The sequence below is a fragment of the Bombina bombina genome, chromosome 2 (genome assembly GCF_027579735.1).
Source record: "Bombina bombina isolate aBomBom1 chromosome 2, aBomBom1.pri, whole genome shotgun sequence".
Classification (NCBI taxonomy): Eukaryota; Metazoa; Chordata; class Amphibia; order Anura; family Bombinatoridae; genus Bombina; species Bombina bombina.
The window spans coordinates 366,221,155-366,241,154 of record NC_069500.1 but is presented as its reverse complement, the minus strand read 5'-3'; the positions used below and the strand labels follow the sequence as shown (position 1 = coordinate 366,241,154).

Here is a 20,000-nt window from a genome sequence, read left to right as displayed (position 1 = left end):
CTAAAGAATATTTTCTAAGTATTTTTAAATAGATATTCCTGTAGAGATATATAATATAATATATATATATATCACATATTCTGCTATGTGAAGAACATTGGAATGTGAAATATTCACCTTTTATGTCGGGTTAGCACACATGTATATGCAATCGTGTTTGTGTGCTAGTAGAGTGTTTAGGTTTGGGGTTTTTTTTCCTTTTTTTTTTTTTTTTTTTTCTCCATTGACTTCTAATGGAGAATATGTGAACGCCACGCAATATTCTAACTTTGGATTTTAGTGCTTGTCATGTTGGCTCGCGAGCAAAAATAGTTAACTTTCAACTCATAATACGAGCACAACACGATGCGTACAAAAATCTTACTTCTAGCGCAGTTAATGCTTGAACTGGAGCGTTGGTGTTCAACTTGTAATCTGGCCACTGAGTGTTTGTAAATAACCACCTCACCAAACTAACAGATTTTGGTTACTCTGCAGCTACAGCAGCAGCAGAACCGCCTAATGAAGATTAATCATGATCTGCGGCATCGCATCACTGTGGTGGAGGCGCAGGGCAAGGCGCTTATTGAACAGAAAGTGGAGCTAGAAGCATATCTACAAACCAAGGAACAGGAGACGAACAGCATGAGAACTGAGATTGGAAAACTACGTGAAAGGCTAAAGGGGGCTCAAATTCAGAACGGACAGGAAAATAAGGTAATGCTGCAAACTATGTTAACTCTGTAAAACTAATGTAGAATACTAAATAAGATTATTGCTATTGGTTACAAAAAACTATCATTAATAAGGATAAAAATACCCAATAGATGTGTTTGATATATATATATATATATATATATATATATATAGATATATATATATATATATATATATATATATATATCTCAATGTATATATTTATATGTTAAAAATGACTATATTAGTAGGTACACAAAGGTGTTCCCACTGATATAGAAAAAAGCTTTGCACACTCACAATGTGTATTAGTGATGTTTTCCAATGGTTTTTATAAATAATTCAGTATAAACCAAAAAAACAAATAAATATAATTTTAAGTTCAAATGCTAAACAATTATGTGCAATTGAATCTTAACTAAATGAGAATATAAAAATATGTACAGACCAGTACAATACACCAAAAAGACTCTTTGCAAATCTATTGATTGTAACCTAGTTTGAAATTCAACTAGTGAATAATTATAAAAAAATAAAAAATATATCTTTGGTGTGAGTACTGTATAATAGAAACTGATTTAAATAAAATAAATACAATTCAAAACAATTAAATAGAAAAATAAAAATTGTAATAAATTAATACTTATGACACTTATATATCCATTCGTCCTTCCTTACCTCATACGATTGAGGTCTCCTTCTGTGAGTAGAGATTACCCTAGGGGGAAGGTTCTTTTATGTGTTTGTATTGTATTTTATTATCTGCACTATGAGAGGTGTTTTTGTGCGCTTGTCTTTTTAGATATATATATATATATATATATATATATATATATATATATATATATATATAAAAATTCACCTCTGATGAAGCGCATGTACGCATGCGCAAAACGCGTCAGGTGTTAAGGCTTTGCTCCCACCTTATGTACTAGCACCTTGCTTTAATAAAAACCTCTTTTGAACCAGCCGTGGATGATTTCTCAGCCGCCTTTTGTCCTCTTCTCTGGGGATTACCTATTACTATATATATATATATATATATATATATATATATATATATATATATATATATATATATTGAGATATATATATATATATATATATTGAGATATATATATATATATATATATATATATATATATTGAGATATATATATATATATATATATATATATTGAGATATATATATATATATATATATATATATATATATATATATTGATATTGTTAACCATGTAATGCAATGTCACAAATTTTTTTTTTTGTGTGTAATTTACCGATGAAAATGTGGTTGTGTTCTTTTGTTTGTTTATTTTCCACACTCTCTCTGAGGTGTCTTTTTTTTTTTTTTTGTGTGTGATTACTTGATCATTGCAGGCACTGTTTTTTTTATATATATATATATATATATATATATATATATATATATATATATATATATATATATATATATATATATATATATATATATATATATATATATATATATATATATATATATATATATATATATCTATATCTATATCTCTATATATCCACAACAGATAAAATTAACAATACTTACAAAACTTCTAGAATCTTGTCCCTGTATTATTTTGAGACTGCAGATCAATGCTTATTTGGTAACAAAATTGCAGTTAAAGGGAAAGTCTAGTCCAAAAAAAAATTCATGATTCAGATAGGGCATGTAATTTTAAACAATTTTCCAATTTACTTTTATCACCAATTTTGCATTGTTCTTTTGGTATTCTTAGTTGAAAGCTAAATCTAGGAGGTTTATATATGCTAATTTCTAAACCCTTAAAGGCCACCTCTTCTCTCTGCATTTTGACCGTTTTTCACCACTAGAAGGTGTTAGTTCATGTGCGTCATATAGATAACACTGTGCTCACGCACGTGGAGTTCCTATGAGCCAGCACTGATTGGCTAAAATGCATTTCTTTCAAAAGAACTGAAATAAGGGGGCAGTTTGCAGAGGCTTAGATAGAAGATAATCACCGAGGTAAAAAGTATATTTATATAACTGTGTTGGTTATGCAAAATTAGGGAATGGGTAATAATGGGATTATCTATCTTTTTTTTTTTTTTTAAATAATAAAAAATTCTGGTGTAGACTGTCACTTTTAAGTTGCTTTTAAAACATCTATTTGGTATACAAATCTTCTACATTGCTGTGCTTAATTGTGGATCTATACTATGCATATTATAATATTTAAATAGTAAAGTAACACTGTGTGTGTGTGTATATGAAGTGAGTACACCCCTCACATTTTTGTAAATATTTTATTATATCTTTTCATGTGACAACACTGAAGATATGACACTTTGCTACAATGTAAAGTAGTGAGTGTATAGCCTGTATAATAGTGTAAATTTGCTGTCCCCTCAAAATAACTCAACACACAGCCATTAATGTCTAAACCGTTGGCTACAAAAGTGAGTACACCTCTAAGTGGAAATGTCCAAATTGGGCCCAACATGTCAATATTCCACCATTATTTTCCAGCACTGCCTTAAACCTCTTGGGCATAGAGTTCACCAGAGCTTCACATGTTGCCACTGGAGTCCTCTTCCACTCCTCCATGACGACATCACAGAGCTGGTGGATGTTAGAGACCTTGCGCTCCCCCACCTTCCGTTTGAGGATGCCCCACTGATGCTCAATAGGGTTTAGGTCTGGAGACATGCTTGGCCAGTCCATCACTTTTACCTTCAGCTTCTTTAGCAAGGCAGTGGTCATCTTGGAGGTGTGTTTGGGGTCGTTATCATGTTGGAATACTGCCCTGCGGCTCAGTCTCCAAAGGGAGGGGATCAAGCTCTGCTTCAGTATGTCACAGTACATGTTGGCATTCATGGATCCCTCAATAAACTGTAGCTCCCCAGTGCCGGCAGCACTCATGCAGGACCAGACCATGACACTCCCACCACCATGCTTGACTGTACGCAAGACACACTTTTCTTTGTACTCCTCACCTGGTTGCCGCCACACACGCTTGACACCATCTGAACCAAAAAAGTTTATCTTGGTCTCATCAGACCACAGGACATGGTTCTAGTAATCCATGTCCTTAGTCTGCTTGTCTTCAGCAAACTGTTTGCGGACTTTCTTGTGCATCATCTTAAAGGGCTTCCTTCTGGGATGACAGCCATGCAGACCAATTTGATGCAGTGTGCAGTGTATGGTCTGAGCACTGACAGGCTGACCCTCCACCGCTTCAACCTCTGCAGCTATGCTGGCAGAACTCATACATCTTATTTTCCAAAGACAACCTCTGGATATGACGCTGAGCACGTGCACTCAACTTCTTTGGTCGACCATGGTGAGGCCTGTTCTGAGTGGAACCTGTCCTGTGAAACCGCTGTATGGTCTTGACCACCGTTCTGCAGCTCAGTTTCAGGGTCTTGGCAATGTTATTATAGCCTAGGCCATCTTTATGTAGAGCAACAATTCTTTTTTTTTTTTTAGATCCTCAGAGAGCTCTTTGCCATGAGGTGCCATGTTGAACTTCCAGTGACCAGTATGAGAGAGTGTGAGAGTGAAAACACCAAATTTAACACACCTGAGACCTTGTAATACTAATGAGTCACATGACACCAGGGAGGGAAAATGGCTTATTGGGCCCAATTTGGGCATTTCCACTTTGGGTGTATTCACTTTTGTTGCCAATGGTTTTGACATTAATGGCTGTGTGTTGAGTTATTTTGAGGGGATAGCAAATTTACGCTGTTGTACAGGCTGTAAAGGTTGAAGCGGTGGAGGGTCAGCCTATCAGTGCTCAGACCATACGCTGCACACTGCATCAAATTGGTCTGCATGGCTGTCATCCCAAAAGGAAGCCTCTTAAAAAGATGATGCACAAAAAAGCCCGCAAACAGTTTGCTGAAGACAAGCAGACTAAGGACATGAATTACTGGAACCATGTTCTGTGGTCCAATGAGACCAAGATAAACTTTTTCGGTTCAGATGGTGTCAAGCGTGTGTGGCGGCAACCAGGTGAGGAGTACAAAGACAAGTGTGTCTTGCGTACAGTCAAGCATGGTGGTGGGAGTGTTATGGTCTGGGCCTGCATGAGTGCTGCAGGCACTGGGGAGCTACAGTTTATTGAGGGAACCATGAATGCCAACATGTACTGTGACATACTGAAGCAGAGCATGATCCCCTCCCTTCAGAGACTGGGCCGCAGGGCAGTATTCCAACATGATAACGACCCCAAACACACCTCCATGACGAACACTGCCTTGCTAAAGAAGCTGAGGGTAAAAGTGATGGACTGGCCATGCATGTCTCCAGACCTAAACCCTATTGAGCATCAGTGGGGCATCCTCAAACCGAAGGTGGGGGAGCGCAAGGTCTCTAACATCCACCAGCTCTGTTATGTCGTCATGGAGGAGTGGAAGAGGACTCCAGTGGCAACATGTGAAGCTCTGGTGAACTCTATGCCCAAGAGGGTTAAGGCAGTGCTGGAAAATAATGGTGGTCACACAAAATATGGACACTTTGGGCACAATTTGGACATTTCCACTTAGGGGTGTACTCACTTTTGTTGCCAATGGTTTTGACATTAATGGCTGTGTGTTGCGTTATTTTGAGGGGATAACAAATTTACACTGTTGTACAGGTTGTACACTCACTACTTTACATTGTAGCAAACTGTAATTTCTTCAGTGTTGTCACATGAAAAGATATAATAAAATATTCACAAAAATGTGAAGGGTGTGAGATACTGTATATAGTCATGCCCAAAAATAGTGGTACCCCTGCATTTCTGTTAGATAATGCCGATCAGCAAAGTGTTGCAATCACAAATATTTAGGCAGTTTCATGTTTATTTCTTTTGTTTGTATTGGTATGACACAAAAAAAAGTGGAGAAAAAAAAAGCTAAATCTGACACATTCCACGCAAAACTCCAAAAATAAACTGGACAAAATTATTGGCACCTTCTCAAAATTGTAAGAAATAATTGCATTCCAATTTTGTGATGCTCCTGTAATTTGTTGTTAAACTCGCCTGTATCAATTAACAGGTGCTGACAATATATAAATCACATCGGCAACCCGTTAAAATGCTGAAAAATGTATTCAACCTTTCTGTTGTGTGTCTCTGTGTGTCACACTGAGCATGGAGAAGAGAAAGAGCAGCAAACAATTGTCTGAGGATTTAACAAAAATTGTGGAAAAGCATGGACAATCGCAAGGTTACAAGTCCATCTCCAGAGATCTTAATGTTCCTGTGTAAACTGTGCGCAACATTGTCAAGAAGTTTACAGACCATGGCACTGTAGCTAATTTCCCTGGACGTGGAGGAAAGAGAAAAACTGATCAAAGATTACAACAAAGGATTGTTTGAATGTTGGATAAAGAACCTCGATCAACTTTCAGACAAATTCAAGCTGACCTTTTGCCACAGGGTACAAATGTGTCAGCTTGCACTATACGTCGCCATCTGAATGAAAAGGGACGCTATGATAGGAGACCCAGGAGGACCCCACTGCTGACACAAACCAAAAAAAGCCAGATTGGAGTTTGACAAAACTTACTTGAGGAAGCCAAAATCCTTTTGGGAGAATGTGCTGTGGACAGACGAAACAAAATTACAGCTTTTTGGTAAAGCCCATCATTCTACTGTTTTAAGAAAAATAAATGAGGCTTTTAAAGAAAAGAATACAGTCTCTAAAGTCAAACATGGGTGAGGTTCACTGTTGTTTTGGGGTTACTTTGCTGCTTCAGGCCCTTGATGTCTTGACTGTGCATGGGGGTGGAGTTGGCTTCAGACAGCACAGCTTTGTAACTAATTTTTGAAAATAAAAATTATGCAAACTATTTTTACTTAATTAGCTGTTTTAGGATATGCACAGATCTCAACCTGTTTTGGGGTTGCTTTGCTGCTTCTGGCACTGCATGTCTTGACTGTGCATGGCATTATGAAATCTGAAGACTAACAATTAATTCTGTGGTTATATGTAGGGCCCAGTGTCAGTTGGGTCTCTGTCAGAGGTCATGGGTCTTACAGCAGGACAATGACCCAAAGCACATGTCAAAAAGCACCCAGAAATGGTTTAAAGGAACATAAAACAAGTTGGGATAGAGACAAAATATAATATGTACGTGAATTACTTTACCTGCAAATTTATACTGCAGTGCCTCACCATTAACCCTTTCTTTTTGGTTTCTGAATTTTAAAGCTCTAACTCCCCCCCCCACATTTCCTTATATGGCTGTAGCTATAGCCTGCTTTTGTTTTGGTAAAATGCAGAAGTGAATATGGATTATCTGCTGGAGCATGCCTAGAAGCTGTGAACTCAGTTGAAATACAATGTCTGTGTCTAAACACTGATAAGGGGGGTGGAGTTAGCTGCTCCAGACAGCACAGCTTTGTAACTAATTTTTTTAAAAAAATGTTATGCAAACTATTTTTACTTAATTAGCCCTTTTAGGATATGCACAGATCTCAACCTGTTTTATGGCACTTTAAGACAAAGCACTGGAGAATACTGAACTGGCCAGCAATGAGTACAGATCTCAAGCCCATAGAGCACCTGTGGAGAGATCTCAAAACAGCAGTTGGGAAAAACTTTCCAATCTGAGAGACCTGGAGCAGTTGGCGAAAGAAGAGTGGTCGAAAATTCCAGTAGATAGGTGTAAGAAACTCATTGATGGTTACCGGAAGCAATTGATTTCAGTTATTTTTTTCCAAGGGGTGTGCTACCAAATATTAAATTGAGGGTGTCATTAATTTTGTCCAGTCCATTTCTGTAATTGCAACAATTTCCTGGGTGAAGTGTGCATTATCTGACAGAAATGCAAGGGTGCCAATATAATAATATAAATATATATATATATATATATATATATATATATATATATATATATATACTGTTATACATACACACATATATACTGTTATACATATATACTGTGAGGAGCGGGTGTTTCAAGGTGTGCATATATAAAAAAAAAAAGCTTCTGCACTTTTTGATAATGAGAGTAAATATGATTATTGATTTTTTTTTTATTTACAGAATATCGTTAGAGTATTTTTTTATTTATTTTATTATTTACGCATCTCTGGTTTCATCACAGCAGGAGGAAGATGTGAATGAAGAATCTATATTTGAAACCGACAAAATGTCACTTGACTTAAAAGATTCTAGCCGGCCACGGTTTACTTTGCAAGAGCTTCGAGATGTTTTACATGAGAGAAATGAATTGAAAGCCAAAGTCTTTATGCTGCAAGAAGAGCTTACATACTACAAAAGGTAACTGGTGTAAAACAGATATAGTATCATTAAAGGTGCATAAAACTGTAAAACGAAAAAGCTCTGATAAGTTAGAGCATTTTATTATGTCCCTACTGTTTTGCATATAACAATGTGTTTCAAAGGTTTAAATTCAGATCCAGTGAAGCAAACACTGGGAATTAGGTGAAACCATTTGGTTAGCCAATGACTAGAGGCTTGTGTGTGTAGCTCCCAGTAGTGCATTGCTATTCCTGAACATATCTAAATATGCTTTTAAACAAACGATACGTAGAAAATAAGGTAAATTGTATGTCTTGGCCGTGTTTCGACTTGGCGTACATGAAGGTGCTTCCCCTTTAAAAACAGTTTAATAAAGGTGTGATCACATTTGAACATTTTGTATGCAGATAACATGTTTCCAGGGAGTGGGCTCACGTTTTACACTCTAAATACTGTTAAAATCAATCATAAGAAAATATAAAAAATCTGTAGTCTACACCTTGTTTTCAGATCATGCCAACCTGGAAATGATGCACTTACAGTCAATAAATATTGTAGAAAACAATACTTGTCAAAAATATAAAAAGTGACAATATATTGATTGAAAAATCATGCACAGTAAGTCCATCATGCCAGCATACAAATGGCATTTAGATGGTTTAGCAGTGGTGAGGAAGGAAACGGATTGCAATACGTTCCTTTGGAACTCATGATTGCACAATCCTATTTGAAAGCCCGGGTATAAAGACGCCAGTAGTGTTTAAAGACTTAGGGGGTAGATTTAACAAGCAGCAGATGCTGCTTCCTACCCCTTCCTACACCCTGAAACGATCGAGATGATTTCACTAGAAATGATTGTGCAGTGATAAATGTCGACAGCGTATGCTGTCGGCATTTAACAAGGTCGAGCGGACATGATTCACCACAGCGAATCATGTCCGCTTGACCAATTTTAAATCTACCCCTTAGAATCAAATATTAACAGTGGTTGCACCACACCATTAGTAGCTGTTGATATCCTGATGTGACACTTCCTTCAGATCCCTATATATACACATATGTAAATATGTTCCCTGTCCACTGCAGACGGCCTATACAAGTAATAATAGTAATATAATAGTAATAAGTAGAGCTTTAATGAATCAATACCTTGCATGCTAATACACCTCTAAATGTTTCTTGTGGCCATATCAGAGTGTTTTGCACTGTTACCAAACACATTTGGAATACTTGTAAAGATATCCAAAATGCAATTTCTAGGCTTTATCAAGTGCCCTAAGGTGTTGAATTTGAAAAGTCAAAACTGGTCTTCAGAAAGTGTTGAAAAGTCTCTCTCAAATAGATTGTGAGCGCTGAGAACTTTTCGGCCCAATAGAAAAAAATAGGGCTTTTAATGATCCAAAAACACTGTTATGGGAAATAGTTGAAAACACATTATTGTGTTAAATAGCTGAAAATGCCTTTAGCGGTGGTTAAACACAGTTATATTCAAGCAAAAGTGGAATAATAACATTCTCTAACATATTGGAGCATTTTTTTTGTATTTCATGTCCCTTTAAACTGTAGAAAGGAAATCAAATAACTCTTCAATACGATGCATTAAATATGCGCATACATAAAAGTACTGGATATAAAATCCATACAGTAGTAGTAAAGTTAAGTGACCTATACTATTGTTAGTAAATTCCATCCCTTTTATAAAATAATAATCTGACATTATCACCACTCCCTAAGCAGAATCATGTTTAAGCATTGATTAAAGGGATAAGCTTTTGATGGCTAAATGAGTCAAGTTGTTAAACTTTTATGACCTTGCATGGTCCTTCAGCAGTCATTTTATTAAATACAAGATTAAAAACTCTGTTAACCTCCTGAAGTACAAAGAGGACAGCCTATATGTTGTTATTGTTGTGTGCTTTTGTTTTTAATCTAATCTAACATATATTGTCATTATAGGTCCTGTTTGATACTGAAAATGTTTCACCTTTTGATCAGTTTGCATTTTCATGCCTAATATAAAGTCCTGAGTTAAGTCATTTCACTTCTGGACAGCTAAGCAGCATGTTGAATTTTTTTAAAGCAAAATATATATATGATTATAATGTGATGGTAATGGAGTGGCTGAGTTACCTTATCTGAAATGTTTCATCCATAAAATGAGCATTGTAGCAGACCATTTAAAGGACATAAAACACTTTTTAAAGATGGTAATATAAAATGCTAAGGCGTATATATAAAAAAAAAACTCTGCAATATACTTTCAATATTTATTTTGTCCCCTTTTCCTGTAATTCCATTCTGAAATTTGTAAGCTTTTCAGTTCCTGTTAGAAGTGGAAGTGCAGACCACTAATATATTCCCCACAGCCCTTGGCTGCACACTCTAGTGACCTAATTATAACTGTCCCTAATTGGTCACAGCAGAGAAGGTAACCTCTAAGTTACAAGGCAGCTCCCATTGTTTTGTAGACACTAAAACTTTACAATTATTTTGTCAATATTTAAACAGCAAATTAAGCTTTAAAAAATATATATCTACATGTTGTTCTTAGACTAACCTTTTCTTTGAATGCATCATTCTACTTAATATTTATTTAGCAAAATAAATGTGTTAAAAACAACTTTAGCATAATTTGCAGTCCAGGGACACACTCCTTAAACAGCATATTGAGGTTACCTTTGCTGTGGCCAGTTAGGGACATATGTGGCACACATCAAACAGTCCCTGTGTAGCCAGGGAGGGGGGGGGGGCATAGTTGTTAATCCATGGAACAAATTTGATTCTTTCTATGGACTATAATATTCAGATTTTAAAGTACATGAAAATTAGGCAAAATATAAATAATTTAGTTGTCTCTCATGAGGTTTTGAAGCAGCAGCCTCTGGTCTCCTAACAGATGTGTTTGTATCTAATGGTGTGGCTATAGAAGAGATGAGGCTATCTGTGAAAATTGGGATAGAATAGTCTACCTAGGTGTGTTTATGAACTATTGTTTGGATGAAGTTGCTTTTGATAGTAAAGTTTATGTAGCTGTGAGAATGGCTAACGGTAAGATCGAATGTATTATAAATTTATATTTAAATCTCAATTATTCACTAGATATGCAGATCATGTATTTAACTAGGAAAGGGTTTGTATGGCACAAATATAGGAATTCTTGGTTTTTCCATAGTTTATCATACTGTGGTCCCATAACTGTCTCCTATGAAATTGAATTACAGTGACAATTTGGACAATAATATCACCAGTAGGTATACAGATATATACACATTTCTTAAGGAACTTCTAGACATTATCCATTATTGTGCCTTCCATATATTATTATTTTTTTGTGTGGATAGTCCCTCCCCCAGTACCTCACAAGCATATAAATCTCCCTCTTTCAAGGGTTACTAAATTTAATTTGAAAATCTCACACAGCACCTCAATGACAGGACTCTGTTCCTTCCATTTTATATGCAATGTATTTTTTTACAATCCATGAGACCGAGTGTCTGGCTGTGAAACAGATTTTATGCCAAACTAGAATATTTGCAGTAAGGAACACCATTTCTCCAACATAGGTGTGTCCGGTCCACGGCGTCATCCTTACTTGTGGGATATTCTCTTCCCCAACAGGAAATGGCAAAGAGCCCAGCAAAGCTGGTCACATGATCCCTCCTAGGCTCCGCCTACCCCAGTCATTCTCTTTGCCGTTGTACAGGCAACATCTCCACGGAGATGGCTTAGAGTTTTTTAGTGTTTAACTGTAGTTTTTATTATTCAATCAAGAGTTTGTTATTTTAAAATAGTGCTGGTATGTACTATTTACTCAGAAACAGAAAAGAGATGAAGATTTCTGTTTGTATGAGGAAAATGATTTTAGCAACCGTTACTAAAATCCATGGCTGTTCCACACAGGACTGTTGAGAGGAATTAACTTCAGTTGGGGGAACAGTGAGCAGTCTCTTGCTGCTTGAGGTATGACACATTCTAACAAGACGATGTAATGCTGGAAGCTGTCATTTTCCCTATGGGATCCGGTAAGCCATGTTTATTAAGATAGTAAATAAGGGCTTCACAAGGGCTTATTAAGACTGTAGACTTTTTCTGGGCTAAATCGATTCATTATTAACACATATTTAGCCTTGAGGAATCATTTAATCTGGGTATTTTGATAAGATTATATCGGCAGGCACTGTTTTAGACACCTTATTCTTAGGGGCTTTCCCAAATCATAGGCAGAGCCTCATTTTCGCGCCGGTGTTGCGCACTTGTTTTTGAGAGGCATGACATGCAGTCGCATGTGTGAGGAGCTCTGATACATAGAAAAGACTTTCTGAAGGCGTCATTTGGTATCGTATTCCCCTTTGGGCTTGGTTGGGTCTCAGCAAAGCAGATACCAGGGACTGTAAAGGGGTTAAAGTTAAAAACGGCTCCGGTTCCGTTATTTTAAGGGTTAAAGCTTCCAAATTTGGTGTGCAATACTTTTAAGGCTTTAAGACACTGTGGTGAAATTTTGGTGAATTTTGAACAATTCCTTCATATTTTTTCGCAATTGCAGTAATAAAGTGTGTTCAGTTTAAAATTTAAAGTGACAGTAACGGTTTTATTTTAAAACGTTTTTTGTACTTTGTTATCAAGTTTATGCCTGTTTAACATGTCTGAACTACCAGATAGACTGTGTTCTGAATGTGGGGAAGCCAGAGTTCCTTCTCATTTAAATAAATGTGATTTATGTGACAATGACAATGATGCCCAAGATGATTCCTCAAGTGAGGGGAGTAAGCATGGTACTGCATCATTCCCTCCTTCGTCTACACGAGTCTTGCCCACTCAGGAGGCCCCTAGTACATCTAGCGCGCCAATACTCCTTACTATGCAACAATTAACGGCTGTAATGGATAATTCTGTCAAAAACATTTTAGCCAAAATGCACACTTATCAGCGTAAGCGCGACTGCTCTGTTTTAGATACTGAAGAGCATGACGACGCTGATAATAATGGTTCTGAAGGGCCCCTAAACCAGTCTGATGGGGCCAGGGAGGTTTTGTCTGAGGGAGAAATTACTGATTCAGGGAACATTTCTCAACAAGCTGAACCTGATGTGATTACGTTTAAATTTAAGTTGGAACATCTCCGCATTCTGCTTAAGGAGGTATTATCCACTCTGGATGATTGTGACAAGTTGGTCATCCCAGAGAAACTATGTAAAATGGACAAGTTCCTAGAGGTCCCGGGGCTCCCAGAAGCTTTTCCTATACCCAAGCGGGTGGCGGACATTGTAAATAAAGAATGGGAAAGGCCCGGTATTCCTTTCGTCCCTCCCCCCATATTTAAAAAATTGTTTCCTATGGTCGACCCCAGAAAGGACTTATGGCAGACAGTCCCCAAGGTCGAGGGAGCGGTTTCCACTTTAAACAAACGCACCACTATACCCATAGAAGATAGTTGTGTTTTCAAAGATCCTATGGATAAAAAATTAGAAGGTTTACTTAAAAAGATGTTTGTTCAGCAGGGTTACCTTCTACAACCAATTTCATGCATTGTCCCTGTCGCTACAGCCGCGTGTTTCTGGTTCGATGAGCTGGTAAAGGCGGTCGATAGTGATTCTCCTCCTTATGAGGAGATTATGGACAGAATCAATGCTCTCAAATTGGCTAATTCTTTCACCCTAGACGCCACTTTGCAATTGGCTAGGTTAGCGGCTAAGAATTCTGGGTTTGCTATTGTGGCGCGCAGAGCGCTTTGGTTGAAATCTTGGTCAGCTGATGCGTCTTCCAAGAACAAGCTACTTAACATTCCTTTCAAGGGGAAAACGCTGTTTGGCCCTGACTTGAAAGAGATTATCTCTGATATCACTGGGGGTAAGGGCCACGCCCTTCCTCAGGATCGGCCTTTCAAGGCCAAAAATAAACCTAATTTTCGTCCCTTTCGTAGAAACGGACCAGCCCAAAGTGCTACGTCCTCTAAGCAAGAGGGTAATACTTCTCAAGCCAAGCCAGCTTGGAGACCAATGCAAGGCTGGAACAAGGGAAAGCAGGCCAAGAAACCTGCCACTGCTACCAAGACAGCATGAAATGTTGGCCCCCGATCCGGGACCGGATCTGGTGGGGGGCAGACTCTCTCTCTTCGCTCAGGCTTGGGCAAGAGATGTTCTGGATCCTTGGACGCTAGAAATAGTCTCCCAAGGTTATCTTCTGGAATTCAAGGGGCTTCCCCCAAGGGGGAGGTTCCACAGGTCTCAATTGTCTTCAGACCATATAAAGAGACAGGCATTCTTACATTGTGTAGAAGACCTGTTAAAAATGGGAGTGATTCATCCTGTTCCATTAGGAGAACAAGGGATGGGGTTCTACTCCAATCTGTTCATAGTTCCCAAAAAAGAGGGAACGTTCAGACCAATCTTAGATCTCAAGATCTTAAACAAGTTTCTCAAGGTTCCATCGTTCAAAATGGAAACCATTCGAACAATTCTTCCTTCCATCCAGGAAGGTCAATTCATGACCACGGTGGATTTAAAGGATGCGTATCTACATATTCCTATCCACAAGGAACATCATCGGTTCCTAAGGTTCGCATTCCTGGACAAGCATTACCAGTTCGTGGCGCTTCCTTTCGGATTAGCCACTGCTCCAAGGATTTTCACAAAGGTACTAGGGTCCCTTCTAGCTGTGCTAAGACCAAGGGGCATTGCTGTAGTACCTTACTTGGACGACATTCTGATTCAAGCGTCGTCCCTTCCTCAAGCAAAGGCTCACACGGACATCGTCCTGGCCTTTCTCAGATCTCATGGATGGAAAGTGAACGTGGAAAAGAGTTCTCTATCTCCGTCAACAAGGGTTCCCTTCTTGGGAACAATAATAGACTCCTTAGAAATGAGGATTTTTCTGACAGAGGCCAGAAAAACAAAACTTCTAGACTCTTGTCGGATACTTCATTCCGTTCCTCTTCCTTCCATAGCGCAGTGCATGGAAGTGATAGGTTTGATGGTAGCGGCGATGGACATAGTTCCTTTTGCGCGCATTCATCTAAGACCATTACAACTGTGCATGCTCAGTCAGTGGAATGGGGACTATACAAACTTGTCTCCGAGGATACAAGTAAATCAGAGGACCAGAGACTCACTCCGTTGGTGGCTGTCCCTGGACAACCTGTCACAAGGGATGACCTTCCGCAGACCAGAGTGGGTCATTGTCACGACCGACGCCAGTCTGATGGGCTGGGGCGCGGTCTGGGGATCCCTGAAAGCTCAGGGTCTTTGGTCTCGGGAAGAATCTCTTCTACCGATAAATATTCTGGAACTGAGAGCGATATTCAATGCTCTCAAGGCTTGGCCTCAGCTAGCGAGGGCCAAGTTCATACGGTTTCAATCAGACAACATGACAACTGTTGCGTACATCAACCATCAGGGGGGAACAAGGAGTTCCCTGGCGATGGAAGAAGTGACCAAAATCATTCTATGGGCGGAGTCTCACTCCTGCCACCTGTCTGCTATCCACATCCCAGGAGTGGAAAATTGGGAAGCGGATTTTCTGAGTCGTCAGACATTGCATCCGGGGGAGTGGGAACTCCATCCGGAAATCTTTGCCCAAGTCACTCAACTGTGGGGCATTCCAGACATGGATCTGATGGCCTCTCGTCAGAACTTCAAAGTTCCTTGCTACGGGTCCAGATCCAGGGATCCCAAGGCGGCTCTAGTGGATGCACTAGTAGCACCTTGGACCTTCAAACTAGCTTATGTATTCCCGCCGTTTCCTCTCATCCCCAGGCTGGTAGCCAGGATCAATCAGGAAAGGGCGTCGGTGATCTTGATAGCTCCTGCGTGGCCACGCAGGACTTGGTATGCAGATCTGGTGAATATGTCATCGGCTCCACCATGGAAGCTACCTTTGAGACGAGACCTTCTTGTTCAAGGTCTGTTCGAACATCCGAATCTGGTCTCACTCCAGCTGACTGCTTGGAGATTGAACGCTTGATCTTATCGAAGCGAGGGTTCTCAGATTCTGTTATCGATACTCTTGTTCAGGCCAGAAAGCCTGTAACTAGAAAGATTTACCACAAAATTTGGAAAAAATATATCTGTTGGTGTGAATCTAAAGGATTCCCTTGGGACAAGGTTAAGATTCCTAAGATTCTATCCTTCCTTCAAGAAGGATTGGAAAAAGGATTATCTGCAAGTTCCCTGAAGGGACAGATTTCTGCCTTGTCTGTGTTACTTCACAAAAAGCTGGCAGCTGTGCCAGATGTTCAAGCCTTTGTTCAGGCTCTGGTTAGAATCAAACCTTTGACTCCTCCTTGGAGTCTCAACTTAGTTCTTTCAGTTCTTCAGGGGGTTCCGTTTGAACCCTTACATTCCGTTGATATTAAGTTATTATCTTGGAAAGTTTTGTTTTTGGTTGCAATTTCTTCTGCTAGAAGAGTTTCAGAATTATCTGCTCTGCAGTGTTCTCCTCCTTATCTGGTGTTCCATGCAGATAGGGTGGTTTTACGTACTAAACCTGGTTTTCTTCCAAAAGTTGTTTCTAACAAAAACATTAACCAGGAGATTATCGTACCTTCTCTGTGTCCGAAACCAGTTTCGAAGAAGGAACGTTTGTTGCACAATTTGGATGTTGTTCGCGCTCTAAAATTCTATTTAGATGCTACAAAGGATTTTAGACAAACATCTTCCTTGTTTGTTGTTTATTCCGGTAAAAGGAGAGGTCAAAAAGCAACTTCTACCTCTCTCTCTTTTTGGATTAAAAGCATCATCAGATTGGCTTACGAGACTGCCGGACGGCAGCCTCCCGAAAGAATCACAGCTCATTCCACTAGGGCTGTGGCTTCCACATGGGCCTTCAAGAACGAGGCTTCTGTTGATCAGATATGTAGGGCAGCGACTTGGTCTTCACTGCACACTTTTACCAAATTTTACAAGTTTGATACTTTTGCTTCTTCTGAGGCTATTTTTGGGAGAAAGGTTTTGCAAGCCGTGGTGCCTTCCATCTAGGTGACCTGATTTGCTCCCTCCCATCATCCGTGTCCTAAAGCTTTGGTATTGGTTCCCACAAGTAAGGATGACGCCGTGGACCGGACACACCTATGTTGGAGAAAACAGAATTTATGTTTACCTGATAAATTACTTTCTCCAACGGTGTGTCCGGTCCACGGCCCGCCCTGGTTTTTTAATCAGGTCTGATAATTTATTTTCTTTAACTACAGTCACCACGGTATCATATGGTTTCTCCTATGCAAATATTCCTCCTTAACGTCGGTCGAATGACTGGGGTAGGCGGAGCCTAGGAGGGATCATGTGACCAGCTTTGCTGGGCTCTTTGCCATTTCCTGTTGGGGAAGAGAATATCCCACAAGTAAGGATGACGCCGTGGACCGGACACACCGTTGGAGAAAGTAATTTATCAGGTAAACATAAATTCTGTTTTTAGTGGACCAGGAACACATGCAAGTAGAGCAACTGATTACCAAGTTATTATGTGTCTTTGTTAAATGGTGGGAGGTAATGTGTATCTTGTAGTTCATTTTAGCAGAGTTACTAATCCTATGTTAACTCTCTTCCAGGAGTCCAGGGACTCAATTGCTGGTTCTAATGCTGAGTTGAATGTATGCATGTAATCTGACAGGAATCTTTTTCCTTTTAACAGTGAAGAAGCCGAAGAAGAAAGCAAACTTCCACAATCCTCGCCCATAATTAACCCTAAAATGCCCATACCTCAAGAGTCTGGGATCAAACGCCTGTAAGTAATTTCCTTGTCATGCATGTACTAAATTGTAGTACACACAGCCTTTCAGATACACTGAGTAAGCCACTAATTTTGATCTTCATTTTTTAAGTTAAATTTAGCTTATGATTCCTGCGCACTGGTAGTTTTGTGTCAGGTTAAAAAAAAAAGAAAAGAAAATCTGTTTTAAACAACAAGTATCAATATGGGAAACAATGATGATAAAGCTATCAAACGTTTATTAAACTTTCTAAAAACAAGCAGATGGTACTGGGAAAAGTTGGTCTTACAAATTTCATTCACAAAAACTTGTTCACAGACTTTAACAAGACCTTGAAGGGGCTGAAGCATTTACAAAGTCTAACCAATACCTATTATTATTCTTATCTTCTCACCCCTTATTGACCAATATCTTCCATGAATAAGTTAAATATTTATTAATAAAGTATGTAATCTTGTAAATAAATATTCATATAACCCCATTTAAGCTATAGAGAGAGAAAAAAACTCACACACACTGCATAGCATAGACTGAAAATGTAAAATATTCATCACATGCTTCGGGTAGTCTAACGCGGTGTTGGGTTAGCACACATGAAGAATTAGTTATCTTAAGTTATCTATGTAAATATTAAATACAGTATAAAATATAGAAATAAACATTCTTTTTATTTATAAATGTATATGTATACCTATATATCTATATGAATATATACAGGTATAGGTGTGTGTATGTATGTATGTACAGTATGTGTATGTGTGTGTGTATATGTATATATATATATATATATATATATATATATATATGTGTGTGTATATACTGTGTGTGTGTGTATATATATATATATATATATATATATATATATATATGTGTGTGTATATTTTTGTAAATATTTTATTATTATTTATTATTTTATTATCTTTTAATGTGACAACACTGAAGAAATGACACTTTGCTACAATGTAAAGAAGTGAGTGTACAGCCTGTATAACAGTGTAAATTTGCTGTCCCCTTAAAATAACTCAACACGTAGCCACTAATGTCTAAACCTTTGGCAACAAAAGTGAGTACATCTCTAAGTGGAAATATCCAAATTGGGCCCAATTAGCCATTTTCCCTCCCCGGTGTCATGTGACTCGTTAGTGTTACAAGGTCTCAGGTGTGAATGGGGAGCAGGTGTGTTAAATTTGATGTTATCGCTCTCACACTCTCTCATACTGGTCACTGGAAGTTCAACATGGCACCTCATGGCAAAGAACTCTCTGAGGATCTAAAAAAAAGAGAATTGTTGCTCTACATAAAGATGGCCTAGGCTGTAAGAAGATTGCCAAGACCCTGAAACTGAGCTGCAGAACGGTGGGCAAGACCATACAGCGGTTTCACAGGACAGGTTCCACTCAGAACAGGCCTCGCCATGGTCGACCAAAGAAGTTGAGTGCACGTGCTCAGTGTCATATCCAGAGGTTGTCTTTGGAAAATAGATGTATGAGTGCTGCCAGCATAGCTGCAGAGGTTGAAGCGGTGGAGGGTCAGCCTGTCAGCGCTCAGACCATACACCGCACACTGCATCAAATTGGTCTGCATGGCTGTCATCCCAGAAGGAAGCCCCTTAAAAAGGTGATGCACAAGAAAGCCCGCAAACAGTTTGCTGAAGACAAGCAGACTAGGGACATGCGGACAATGGGGAGCAAGTGTGTTAAATTTGGTGTTTTCACTCTCACACTCTCTCATACTGGTCACTGGAAGTTCAACATGGCACCTCATGGCAAAGAACTCTCTGAGGATCTAAACAAAAAAGAATTGTTGCTCTACATAAAGATGGCGTAGGCTATAAGAAGATTGCCAAGACCCTGAAACTGAGCTGCAGCACAGTGGGCAAGACCATACAGCAGTTTCACATGACAGGTTCCACTCAGAACAGGCCTCGCCATGGTCGACCAAAGAAGTTCAGTGCATGTGCTCAGCGTCATATCCAGAGGTTGTCTTTCGGTAGTCGCTGTATGAGTGCTGTCAGCATTGCTGTAGAGGTTGAAGGGGTGGGGGTCAGCTTGTCAGTGCTCAGACCATACACCGCACACTGCATCAAATTGGTCTGCATGGCTGTCGTCCCAGAAGGAAGCCTCTTCTAAAGATGATTCACAAGAAAGCCCGCAAACCGTTGAAGACAAGTAGACTAAGGACATAGATTACTGGAACCATGTACTGTGGTCCGATGAGACCAAGATAAACTTATTTGGTTCAGATGGTGTCAAGCGTGTGTGGCAGCAACCAGGTGAGGAGTACAAAGACAAGAGTGTCTTGCCTACAGTCAAGCATGGTGGTTGGAGTGTTATGGTTTGGGCCTGCATGAGTGCTGCCGGCACTGGGGAGCTACAGTTCATT

At 39.0% G+C, this 20,000-nt stretch overlaps 1 protein-coding gene across 4 annotated transcripts in view; it reads left to right on the top strand.

Annotated features, from left to right (window-relative positions):
- The window catches only part of RILPL1 (Rab interacting lysosomal protein like 1), a 95,728-nt gene that overhangs the window by 32,515 nt on the left and 43,213 nt on the right, over positions 1-20,000 (top strand). For 3 of the 4 annotated variants that reach the window (XM_053701808.1, XM_053701810.1, XM_053701811.1), the window contains exons 4-6: positions 478-696; positions 7,759-7,934; positions 17,540-17,632. In XM_053701808.1, coding sequence (XP_053557783.1) covers positions 478-696; positions 7,759-7,934; positions 17,540-17,632 — 488 coding nt within the window. The remainder of the gene's footprint in view (positions 1-477; positions 697-7,758; positions 7,935-17,539; positions 17,633-20,000) is intronic. The other variant, XM_053701809.1, reaches the window with a different exon arrangement.